Source organism: Malania oleifera, chromosome 4 (assembly GCF_029873635.1).
Source record: "Malania oleifera isolate guangnan ecotype guangnan chromosome 4, ASM2987363v1, whole genome shotgun sequence".
NCBI lineage: Eukaryota > Viridiplantae > Streptophyta > Magnoliopsida > Santalales > Ximeniaceae > Malania > Malania oleifera.
In genome coordinates this window covers 97,978,769-97,991,860 of record NC_080420.1, presented here as the reverse complement: position 1 = coordinate 97,991,860, position 13,092 = coordinate 97,978,769, and the positions used below count along the sequence as shown (strand labels likewise).

Genomic DNA, 13,092 nt, shown 5'->3' with positions numbered 1-13,092 from the left:
TTAGTTTATAGTAATTAGTTGATTTGTAAGTCATGTATATACGTGGTCTATTGATTTACGAATTGAGATACAAGAAATAATACAAAGAATTTCTTTTTATCCAATTAAATGTAAGAGACATGCATGTTTACTTGGATATTCTGGAATGCATAGGTCACCAAATCCAAACGGATTACTGAACTCAGTTTTGAAGCTATCGAACTCTCCCATCCTCGTATGGAGCACCTGCGAGTGGGTTATGGCTGGCCAAACAATCGAGGGGGAGGAGGTGGCAAAGGGTGATGCAGTACGGTAGCAACACGACCTCTCTAGCTATTAGGGAGCAGAGGTAGGAAACTGATGGAATAGAGTTGCTGCGAAGGCCTCTGCAATTGTCTCTCTTGGAGAGTCGACGAAGGGGAGTTGGGTGGAGTTCATGGCAAGGACAAACATTTACAAAACCTCTAAATTCCTCTAGTCCATAATTTGATTATTTCTTATGTCAATAATTCACATCAATGACATTTTACATCTTTCCCATATATCTGCTTAATTCATTAATAAAGACTCTCATTTTCCTAATCTACATAGAAAATACTATGCGACTGTTGATAAGGTTGCTTCTTTATAACCAATCAATTAGGCACAGGTGCACGGATTCGAAGGTAATAGTCTACCTGTATAGAAGAGTAAGATTGTACAAGATGGTACACTCTTTGACGACCTTCATCATAATGCCGTGCAATGGTGCTCATTTTATTCATAATCCTCGTTTAATCAAATTATCAAAGGAAGATGAATTTAGAAGCTTAAGATTTAATGCGAAAAGATTGATGCTAATCTATTAATATTAAATTATTTCAATTTATCATGACTTATGAAATGATACTAAAAATAAATTAATCGTGCGTTTATTCCTTCAATTTTTTTTAGTTATTTTTAACACACCCTGTCTATTTTAATTTCATTTATTGAAACAATTTCTTATACCCATTTTACAGCATTAACTTTATATTAACTTAGAAATATTGGCTTTATAGAAGTCGTGGCCACCCATATGAAGCCCTTTCAGAACTCATTCCTCGGACAACATTCAAGAAATATGTCAATTGCCTTTTCTTTTACATTAGATTTGATGTGTTCAATTTTTTGACTCTGGCTCAGCTCAACTCATTTACCTTTTTAGTTTGTTTTCCGCAAAACCTCCCGCCTGCTCTTCCAAAATACTCACAAAATTGCACATTGAGGTATAATCTGCATCAATTGCATTAACCTTCCGAGGGTTTGTAACCCGGAAAGGCCAACATTTGCGATAGCAAATGGTCCTCCAGACAGGCGAGCATTCTGCTATACAAGTCAGAATTTTTACTTGAGAAAAAAATCAAGACCATATCTACATGCCACACAATAATCTTTACTTCCATCGACGAAAAAAATATCATTGAAGAGAGACATGATTTACAGACAAAAAAGGTCTCGGGGAAAGTCCTACTGAAGCGCTTCTCAATAACATTGACATTGTACAAAAATCATAAAAAAGGGAAGGCCAAGCTGCAAAATTTCATCTTCCCTCGGCAATTACATGGCATTTCGTCATCTACGTGTGTATGCATCTTTATGTGTGTATGTTTTCCTATAAATATAATAGGACAAATAAATGCCGGAGAATGTATCAGCCGCAGAGCTCAGACGCTCGTGTCAATCCTCATTCTCTCGTTCTTGGCAGAAAGCTCCAAAATAATAATAATAACAATAAAGATGATGAAGAGAAAGGTTCAGCCACTTGCCAAATCATCTTCACTGTCATCGCTCTGGTCACTGCATTTCAAAATCCATTCTCAATTTAAATAAATTTCTACATGCACAAATGAATATAAAACAATCATATTGAAATTAACTTCAGCATGTGCACAAACACATGCACATGATTGGGCGTGTGCACAATAAAAAAAAAAAAAAAAAAAAAGGAATCTAAAAGAAATCCATGGATTTGCAGACATGCTACATGCACGAGGAATCAAGCAATATTTTAACCCTGTCTAGACTAACTAATTATTTCTTTAAGACAAACAGGTCTTCCAACACCACAAAGGAAAGAAAGAGCCTCTATATGCCTTCTCATTTGGGTTAGCATAATTATCGACGACTCCAAAAGCGCAGAACTTTTTTATCCATTTGCATTTTTGGTGGAGAGGTTTGTCTTAAGGGCTCAATCTTAAAGATGCCAAAAGCTGGCCTAATCTCAAAAATCTTTCTACTTCCAGGGATCCCCAGTTCCACCTCTAATGGATGATGGTTAGACAATATTGGATGCAATGGATCATAACTTAGCAGCATGGTATTAAAAATCAGTTTTCATCATCCACCAAATTGTCCTATACATGTCATTGCCCATTAACACCCCTCATTCGGTCACAAATAGTTGGCAAAATTCACAAGGCATCACCCAATAGACAGCCTGTATCATCCATATTGCAAATTTCTCCGAGAAATGATGGCATAACATCCCACATGGGATACTATGCAAGTCAGTTGACTTAATCAACGGTAAAAGATTATTTATTTATTATTTTTTTATAACCCAGAATTCCAGCCTTGGACGAACCCTTCGGATCCCCCCAAAGCGGCACCAAACCGAGGGAAGGATGACAGACTCCACAGCTAGCTTCCAGGTAAATCATGAGTATGATCTCAAGGGTAGTGGACTCAAACCCTCGACCATGCGGACAGCCAGGCCCAAGCCTTACCACCTGAGCATCCCCAAGGGGGCATCAACTGTAAAAGATTTCAAATGACTTTCCTTTACTTCCTAGTCTCTAGGATTCTGAGGAATAGAAACTTGATTGGATCAAGAAAGAAAGAAGCATGAAATCAAGATTTCAGTAGATTGGAGCACCAAAAAAATGCATGGTCTCAATTGCGTACTTTAATTTTTCTTTTTTCCCATCATCATCATAATATTATTTTTTCGTTTTTTTATTTCGTCTACTTTTTACTATATGCAACTTATAATCTAGATTCATACAATAGAATTAAGTTACTGTTTACCACTCACAAATTACAAGTACATATTTCTTAGCTAATATTTTCCTATTTCTTAACTTGATTTTTTAATCTCAAATCTATATTATTACGAGTTATAATTTATATGCTACGTAAAATCATTTTCCAAATTTCATATTACCCAATCAAATTTTTATAAAATGAAATTTCTAAAGTTAATATTTTCCCATTTTATATTTATTTATGTTATTAATTAATAAATTAATAATATGGATTATTAGTAAACTAACTGAAGGGAAAGAGGGATTCACCGAATTAGAGGAGGATTAATAAAGAAAAGGGAATGAATCTTTGAGAAACTAAGAAGAGGGATTCATTGAATCAAGTAAAGATGATGGTCATGATGATCATGATGATCATGAGATAACAATGGCAAGAAGGGTAAATGGCAAGAAAGGTAAGTTTGAGGGAATTTAGAGAATGGAAAGAATGGATGTGTAAGTAGACATCATTATGATGAAGTAGTGAGTAATAATGCGGGCAAAAGGCAAGGCAAGAAGAAGAGCCTCCATTAAGTTAACCTAGACACCCCTGAAGTTAAGTGGGGTTATGGGTACCCAACTTCAAAGTAAAATTACAGAGCAACCCAAAGTTGGTCAAAAGCGCTTATAAAGGGGTAGAAGAAATGGCTTGGTGTCACAAACTAAGCTTGCTCAGGGAATTATGCTTGCCTGTGACTGCTTGCCTTGTGTACATGGGATGGGTTACTATCAAATCCTTGAGTATCTTGACATTGCCAAGGCACATAGCATGGACAACTCTTGCACCAAGGCACTAGCTTAAGATGACCTATCATGGTTGTCTTGGCACTCGGTGGTTGGATAGTCTATGTTGCTAAAGGGGGATCAAATAATATGGTTAGGGGTGGACATAGTTGAGGCCATGACCCTTGACAAAGTTGCTTATGGTGGCTAGTTTCAATTGGCATGGTTGAATGGTTAACTCAGTTATGTCGAAGGCTTCATTGACAAATGGTGTTGTTGGGACGTGGAATAAGTCATAATTAAGGGAAAACCATGCTTAACACGAAGTGTTGACACGTGAGTAGCATGTAGTGTCCATGTAGTGTCAATGTCAAATGTTTGCAGTGTTGACATCTTGTCTAGGCAGGGCAATTACTTGCAGTTTCTCCTTGTAAGGTTGGAGATGGGCTTTGTTGGTGGGCAAATTTGTGGGTTGACATCTAGCCATGTTTCTAGCAGCTTAGTTTTAAGCATAACTTGTTTTAGCCTTAATGGAAAATGTTGGTAGAGCCCAGCACAACCTTGGCGATTGAGTTGTTAACTACAGACCCTAGGTAGTTGCAGTGTCAACTGTGTATTAACATGTGGGTGGAAAATGCTAGCTATGTCCAACACAACCTTTCCAAAGGCTAATGATGCAGTTCAATTGGCGGTGCAGTGCGAGCTATTTACCAACGAATTGGTTGAATTGCAACAAAGGCATGCTGATTTTGTGGTTTCCACAGAAGCCAAAATATCAATGCAGTTGAGTGACATAACACCCCTTACAAAAACCTTGAATGGCAAAATTGGCTCGATAGATGGTGAAATTACTTTGGTGAAAAGCACCATCTTCTCAAGCTCTAGTAGGGGTGAGGCCTCACAAAATTCGAAAATCCTTTGAAGTCATAGTGCAAAGAACCTTAACAATTGTCCTATAGGGCAAGGAGGAATATTTCAAGGTTGCTCACATTCCTAAGAATGAGAAGGTTGCCACAACATCGATGTGTCTGTCGAGTGGTGCAAAGTAATGGTGGTGTATGCAGACAAAGGATGATGCAGGAGTTGAGACGTAGGGAACCTTGAAGAAAGAGTTGAAAGATCAATTCCTTCCTTGCAACACGACTTGGGCTGCAAGGGATTCCCTCAAATGATTGAAGATCACCGAAACTGTGCAGGATTATGTCCAAGAAGGAACTACGTAGACAAGAAGCAAAAGATCTCCCAGCAGCTATTGCAGTAGGAGATGGCTTGGTTGATTTTAGAGTCAACGCTAAGTCTGAGGGTCCCAGGGCCAAGATAAAGAAAGACAGGGTTAAGGGTAAGGCCAAGGAGGATAAGGGGGAAGAAGAAGGATAAACGGGAGAACTCTAAAGGTGAAAGTCAAGACTAGAACAAAGGGAAGGATGCTTCCCAAAGTTCCCAGAAGTCTAGTTGTTTCATCTGCAATGGTCCTCACTGTTCCCGTGACTGTATTAAGCAAAAGAAGTTGAATGCATTGGTAACCTCAAATACGAAAGATGGTGATTCAGATAAAGAGGCGCCTTCACATGTCAACCTATTGCAGTTGCTGAATGCTATCACTGTTGCGAATCCATTTCCTTAGAAAGGTCTAATGCATGTACTTGTGAAGATCAATGATGTTGAAGTCAATGCTATGGTGGATTATAGGGCCAAGCATAACTTTGTTGCAGAGAACGAGGCAATAAAGCTTGGCTTCAAACTCACTCAAAATTCAAGTTGGATCAAGGTTGTAAATTTAGAGGCAAGGCCTATTCAGGGAATGGCTGCAACTGTCCTAACAGTGGGATCATGGGAAGGAAAATGTAGTCCAACAACGATGCCCTTAGATGATTTTGATATGATATTTGGCATGGAATTCATTGTGAATGCTAAAGTGATGCTAATGCCTCACATTGCTGGAATTTTAATTTCTTATGAGAAGGCATCTTGCATTTGTTTTTGCGGTGTACAAGGATCCAAGCAAGAAGTGTGGTAAGCGGAAGGTGGGTGTCATCTCAGCCATGTAATTGAATAAAGGATTGAGGAAAGGGGGACTCTACATTCTTGGCTGCACTTGTGGAGATCAAACCAAATCAGATGGTGAAAGTCCCCGATGTGGTTGTAGAACTTTTGGGAGAGTTCTCTGTGCCCGCAGAACTCTTAAAATCTCTCCCACCCAAATGTGCAACCGATCATCAAATAGAGTTGATTCCTAGTGCTAGACCTCCTGCACAAGCCCTGCTAGAAAATGAGACCTTTGGAGTTGGAAAAATTAAGAAAGCAGTTGGATGAGTTGCTTAGTGCAGGACTTGCTCAACCCTCCAATGCCCCTTATGGTGCTCGTGTTGTTCCAAAAGAAGCAGGACGGTTCACCATGGATGTATGTAGATATCGGGCCTTGAACAAGGTCACAATAAAAAAACAAATATCTAGTCCCAATGTTGAGTTGTTCGATCAATAGGCAAAAGCATCATTCTTCACAAAGTTAGACTTGCAGTCAGGCTATTGGCAAGTGACTAGCAAAAAGGGATGAGTCTAAGACGGCCTGTGTGATTTGATATGATTCCTACCAGTTCCTAGTAATGCTATTCAGTTTGACTAATGCCCTTGCAACTTTTTATAATTTAATGAATGATGTTTTCTACGAATTTATAGGTTGGTTTATTGTTATCTATTTGAAGGATATCATTGTCTACAACAATTCTTTGGAAGACTGTGCAGCAATTGAGGAAAGTGTTTAGTGAGTTGAGGGAAAACTAATTGTATGTCAAGAAGGGAAAATTTGAATTTTTTCGTCAAGAAGTTATGTTCTTGGGATCATTGGGTTAGAAAAGGGCAAGTGTGTATGGATGAACAAAAGATAAAGGCCATCCTTGACTGGCCTGCAGCATCAAAGGTGACTGAGTTGCATTTGTTTCAGGATTATGCTAACTACTACTGGAAGTATCCATGGGTACTCGAAAAGAGTTGTCCCATTGACAGACTAGTTCAAGCCAATAAATTGGCATGGACAAATAAGTCTCAAAATGCCTTTGATGGCCTGAAGCTGGCAGTGTCATCAGAACTGGTGCTGTGGTTGCTTATATTTGATCTACCGTTTGAGGTACATATAGTTGTTTCTGATAATGTCATCAGAGGATTTCTAGTGCAAGAGGGACATCTAGTGCCCTTTGTGAGTAGAAAACTAAACGAAGTCAAGATTTGGTGCTCCACTCATGATAAAGAAATGACCGTAGTAGTGCATTGCTGAGAGACTTGGAAGCATTACCTATTGGGAACTCAGTTCATTGGGGGGACCAATAATGTGGCCAATACTTACTTCAAAACTCAGAAGAAGCCTGGTGGCAAGAGTTTCTAGCTGAGTTCAACTCTGAATGGGTGCACAAACGAAGGAGGCAGAACCAATTAGTTAATGCTTTGAGTCAGAAAGAAATGGAAGCATATGTCACAACCCTTACACAATTAGAATGCAGGTTCTTAGACCGTGTTCGAGATGCTGCAAAGACATATTCACAGTTCAATAGACTCCAGTAGATGGTGAATGATGGAAGTGTATGCCGGTATTGGTAGGAGAACAGTTCGTTATACACAATGGGTAGCGAAGTATACATTCCTTCTATTGGAAGACTCAAAAATGAGTTATTTGCAAGAGGTGGATGATGCACAATGGGCTGGTCATCCGAGAAGGGAAGGAACGCTGGCATTTCTAACCAGATCGTATTTCTGACCTAAAATGGAGGAAGATGTTAAAGCTTATGTCAAGACATCTCGTGTGTCGACAAGTTGGGAGAGACAAAGGGAGGTAGGGTTGCTGCAACCTCTTCCTATTCCAAAAAATCCATGGAGAAATGTGCCTTTATTGGGGATTACCAAAGGTAAAGAACCTGCAATCCATTTTTGTGATTATAGATTGGTTTTCTAATTATTTAGTGTTCATACCAGCACTACATGCTTGTCCTGCAAAAGTGGTCACAGAGTTCTTCGAACATCTAGTTAAACACTTTGGGATGCTAGAGGATATAGTAAGTGACAAAGACAAAATTACAGGTAGATTCTGGACACCCTTGTTCAACCAAATGGGGACTGAGTTGAAGTTCTCAACAAGCAATCACCCTCAAACTGACGGCCAAACTGAGGGGGCGACTGCTTTGCTTAAAGAGTATTTGAGGCACTATGTGACTGCAAGTCAGAAGAATTGGGTTGATTTACTTGATAATGCCTAGTTCTGCTACAATCTACATAAATCTTCTTCCGCAAGGATGAGTCCATTTGAGTTGGCTTTGGGGATTCGACCACACCCCACATGAATTGCATGTACAGCGTACTAGTGGGAAATGTCCTGCTACATATCAGTTAGCATACAATAAATAAGAGGTTTCTTGAAGAGGCAAGAGACAGCTTGTTCAAGATAGGTCGGACGATGAAAAAACATGCAAACAAAAAGATAAGGGATGTTCAGTTTCAAGGAGACATGGTTCTTTTGAAACAAACACTTCATATGCGAAAGAAAATTAGTAGCAAGATAGTGCATAGGGGGTTGATCCCCAAGTATGATGGCCCATTTGAAATTCAGGAGGTGGAAAATGTTGAATTTAGATTGAAGCTACTTGAGAGACTGAAGGTTCACCCACTTTCCCTGTGAGTTTCTTGAAGCCTTACCACATAGACCTCTTAAATGAGAATAGGAGGTAGGCAAAGGGAGCTCTACTCATGATAAGGAAATAGTTTGACAATGATGTCAATTAGGATCCTTGATGAGGGACAAAGTAAAAAGAATCGAAGAACCCATCACTTGTTATAGAGGAAAGGTTTGTTAGAAGCAGCAACTACACGGGAGTGAGATGTGACTTTATGACATTCTGAGAAACAGATTAGGGACTATGTTGATAGCCTCTCAACAAGGACGTTAGTGCCTTCTGGTGGGTGTGGTTTGTTAGACCCTTGAGTAGTTTGACATTGTCAATGTCACGGTCCGCCTCTTTTCATACCGTTGTGAACGGGCCGTGCGGCGCTAGCTAAAGCACTCTTGTTTAACTAGCCAGCCTATCGTTTACAAACATTCATCCACGAAGCACTTTCATTAACATTCAATCAGATGGCAGCGGAAATAATAATCAATTCATGAAAGCCATGGCAACCAAGCAGTAAACATTGAAGCAAACGTAATTCATTAACAAATCCTCCGTTGACATGTTGTACTTAGCGAGGGAGGCAAGTAGGCTAAGCACGTTGACAATTGCTAGTGAGTTTTACAATGACTGATGAACACTCACCCTCCCCTAAAGAAGTTTTTATGTAATTATCATCCTGGCACTAGGAAACATCAAAGTGACCGAGGAGTCATACTGCCTTATTTGGCTTACAAAGACTCTACTAGTAGAAATTAACCCTACACTAGTATTTACATGATGGAAATCAATCCTAAGCACACGAGATAAGCGGTCACAGGCAAGCATAATACCCTGAACAAGCTTAGCTCGTGACATTCTCCCCCACTTATGCGGTCGACGGCCTCGTAGACTTTTGGCGAAAGTTACACTTCAACTTTGTCCACGAATGGCTTCAAATCTTCCATAGAAATCCAGCTGATTTCTTTGTCATCAAGGCACTTCCACTTCACTAGGAACTTTTGCCGCTTCTTCCTTGAGGATAGGAACTTCCTGTCTACAAGGATCTCTTCAACATCATGTCTGTCAGGTTGCACTATCTTCAACTCTGCGCTGTTTGACTGACTTCTGCTCAGGTCATTGGTGTTGGCGTTGAATGGTTTGAGGCAATTGACATGAAATTGCGGTCTTCTCTCCTGATCTGCCCACTTCTTCATCTTCTTAGAAGCTTTCTCCAGATAGGCTTGGGCAAACTCTGCATTCTTTCTCCCTTCACTGGTGAAGATGTACGCCCTGGGACTCTTTCGTCTGTACGGCTCGCCCACTGTGTGAGGTAACAGCGGCAGCTGGTCTGTAACAAGCTCAAAAGGGCTCTTGTTGGTTGTTGAGCGCCTTTGGGCGTTGCCACAGAATGGAGCCACATCAAGTAGTTACACGCCATTCTTCTAGTTGTCATTGACACAATGGCACAAGTACTCATCTAGCAGCTCTCTGAATCTCTTCATCTGTTCGTTTGTCTGTCGATGATAACTCGAAGAGATGTCAAGGTGTGACCTCAATATCTTGAAAAACTCTGTCAAGAAGTTGTCAGTGAACATTAAATCTTGGTCACAAATAATAACTTGGGGAACACCCCAATGTTTCACAACAGTCACAAGGAACAATTGTGTCGCCCCCTCTGCCGAACAGTACTTTGGTGCGGCCATGAAAGTACCATACTTCTTCCGCTCCCCCTTGTCTTGTTGGCAAGTGAGACAAGTTTTGGTATAATCAATCACATCATCCCGCGTGTGTGGCCAATAATACCTCCCCAGTAGTCCTGTCCTTGGAGTCATTCTCCGTGAATACCCCTCAATGAACTTCCTGTAGCATCCAGTAAGGCCAAGAAAGGAACGCAACTCCTTCACTGTCGTTGGGATCTTCCATTCTTGAATCATCCTTACCTTCCATACCCCTCCGGATACGACCTTGTTCAACGACTTGACCAAGGAATTTGTTGCTCCGCCGAGTGAAAGAGAAATTCTCCTTCTTCAAATCCAGACTGTTTCCCTTCAGCCTGTCGAACACCTTCCGTAGATGCTCTTCATGTTTCCTCTGAAACGACACCGATGCTCCCAACGATGTTTTGGAAGGGCGAACACATCCCGCTTCCACTTCATCAAGTTGCTTCCCCAACTCTACTATCTCTCGAGGCGCAATCCGACATGGCCCTTTAGCAGGTGGTTTCACTCCTGATAACAACTCGATCTCTTGCTCCACAGTCCGTCGTGAAGGCAAATTTTGAGGCAGCTTATCTGGCAACACCTCCTTATCCTCATCCAACACCGCTTGGATGGTCGTAGGCTCTAGCTCTTGGCCTACTTCTTTGTCTACCACCACCGTGGCTAGACGTGTCTGCTCACCCTGACCCAATCCTTCATTGAGTTGTATGGCTGAAAAGGACTTCCTGTCGTCTCCTTTCGTTGCAACGACTTGCACCATGCACGAGTGATCTCCCATCAGACACAGGGAACCAGCCGAAGGCATCAGCACTACCCTCGTCCCCATTAGGAACTCCATTCCTAGAATGACTGGATAGTCATCCAATGGCACCGTTGTGAAATTCGCATGACCTTCCCACTGTCCAAGCTTTATAGCCACTTGCTTGGCTACTCCCAGAGTAGGCTGGGCTACAGAGTTAATTGCTTTCACGCATCCTGTATCCTTCTCTAAGGATAAGTTAAGTCTCCCTGCTTCCAACTGCGAAACAAAATTATGAGTAGAGCGCGAGTACTCTTCCCATTTATCCTCAAGTCCACAAACATTAACCCTTTTGCTCGTGTAACTTTCGGTGTTTTTGCCTGCTTTTCCAATGCGTTCACTAACTGCACTGAACCCACCCTCGGGGCATCATCCTCTTCCCCATCGTCTTCCACTGCCTGTTCTACAATGGAAGCCTGTAAGGCATTAAGTGATGCTTTGTGAGGGCACTCAAAAACTCTATGAGGACCTCGACACAAGAAACACTCAATTTTACTCTTCCCCTTTCCATTGCGTGTGTTGAACCCTTGAGACGACGAAGCTTCCTGTGAGGTTGATGATTTAGAGTTGGCTCCCCCACTCTTGGGTTTGCCATTCTTGAAAGACTTTCCACTGTTGCCCTCTCCGCCAAACCGTTTGGACGAAGTGGTTTCATCACCAGCGTAGTCTGTCAAGCGTTCTGCAGCCGCTTGTGCAGTTGACAAGTCTTGAACCCTTTGCCTATGAAGTTTAGTTCTTGGCCATGGTTTCATCCCCTCAAGAAAATAGAACAGCTTGTTCTTCTCCGACATATCCCGAATATCCAACATTAAAGCAAAAAATTGTTTCACATATTCGTTGATTGACCCCGTATGCTTGAGATCTCTCAGTTTTCTCCTTGCATTATACACGTTCTCAGGAAAGAATTGGGCCTTAAGCTCTCTCCTCAAGTCTGCCCAACTATCAATTACAAAGTTTCCATTTTCAATTTCTTTGTACTTGGTACGCCACCACAGTTTGGCATCACCAACCAAGTACATGGTCGCAGTATCCACCTTTGCTTGTTCTGAGGCCATCCTTACAACGCGAAAGTACTGCTCCACATCAAACAAGAAGTTCTCTAACTCCTTGGCATCTTAGGCACCCCCATACGTCTTGGGTTCTGGCACCTTGGTCTTGCTAACTCCCGGAGTGTTGGAGTTCCCCATAGCAAGAACCATCACATTTACCTTTGCATCCAGATCTGTCATCCGGGCTCGCAAAGTTTCCACAGTGTGGCGAAAGTCCTCTGACATGTCGCCTATCAAACCTGCTTGATGTTTTTGTGATCCCATCACTTCATCAACAAGTTCTCTCATCTGGGCCACCTCCGCGGCCATAATGTTGGTTGTTTCCTCAACCTGTGCTTTCAGCACGCTGATCCTCTCAGCATTGTTTGGTGCCATGATCACTTACCAAAGCTTTCCAAATCCAACAATGAAGGCAATCGAATTCACGTAGCAACTCAACCTTGGGCTCTCACCAAGTGTCACCGACTTGGTTCTGATACCAAATGTCACGGTCCGCCTCTTTTCACACCGTTGTGAACGGGCCGTGCGGCGCTAGCTAAAGCACTCTTGTTTAACTAGCCAGCCTATCGTTTACAAACATTCATCCACGAAGCACTTTCATTAACATTCAATCAGATGGCAGTGGAAATAATAATCAATTCATGAAAGCCGTGGCAACCAAGCAGTAAACATTGAAGCAAACGTAATTCATTAACAAATCCTTCGTTGACATGTTGTACTTAGCGAGGGAGGCAAGTAGGCTAAGCACGTTGACAATTGCTAGTGAGTTTTACAATGACTGATGAACACTCACCCTCCCCTAAAGAAGTTTTTATGTAATTATCATCCTGGCACTAGGAAACATCAAAGTGACCGAGGAGTCATACTGCCTTATTTGGCTTACAAAGACTCTACTAGCAGAAATTAACCCTACACTAGTATTTACATGATGGAAACCCATCCTAAGCACACAAGATAAGCGGTCACAGGCAAGTATAATGCCCTGAACAAGCTTAGCTCGTGACACCAAGGCACATGGCATGGGCAACTCATGTGCCAAGGCAATAGCTTATGATGGCCTATCATGGGTTGTCCTAGCACTTAGTAGTTGGATAGTTTATCTTGTTGAAAGGGGAGCACATAAATGTTAAGTTGACTATTCAACATGGT

At 41.5% G+C, this 13,092-nt stretch overlaps 1 protein-coding gene across 1 annotated transcript in view; it reads right to left on the bottom strand.

Annotated features, from left to right (window-relative positions):
• Positions 1-1,373: 1,373 nt before the first annotated feature.
• LOC131154214 (protein ILITYHIA) overlaps positions 1,374-13,092 on the bottom strand; it is a 122,924-nt gene continuing 111,205 nt past the window's right edge. Inside the window, exon 60 of the mRNA XM_058106834.1 lies at positions 1,374-1,797. Within this exon, the coding sequence (XP_057962817.1) occupies positions 1,755-1,797 (43 nt within the window). The 3' untranslated portion in view covers positions 1,374-1,754. The remainder of the gene's footprint in view (positions 1,798-13,092) is intronic.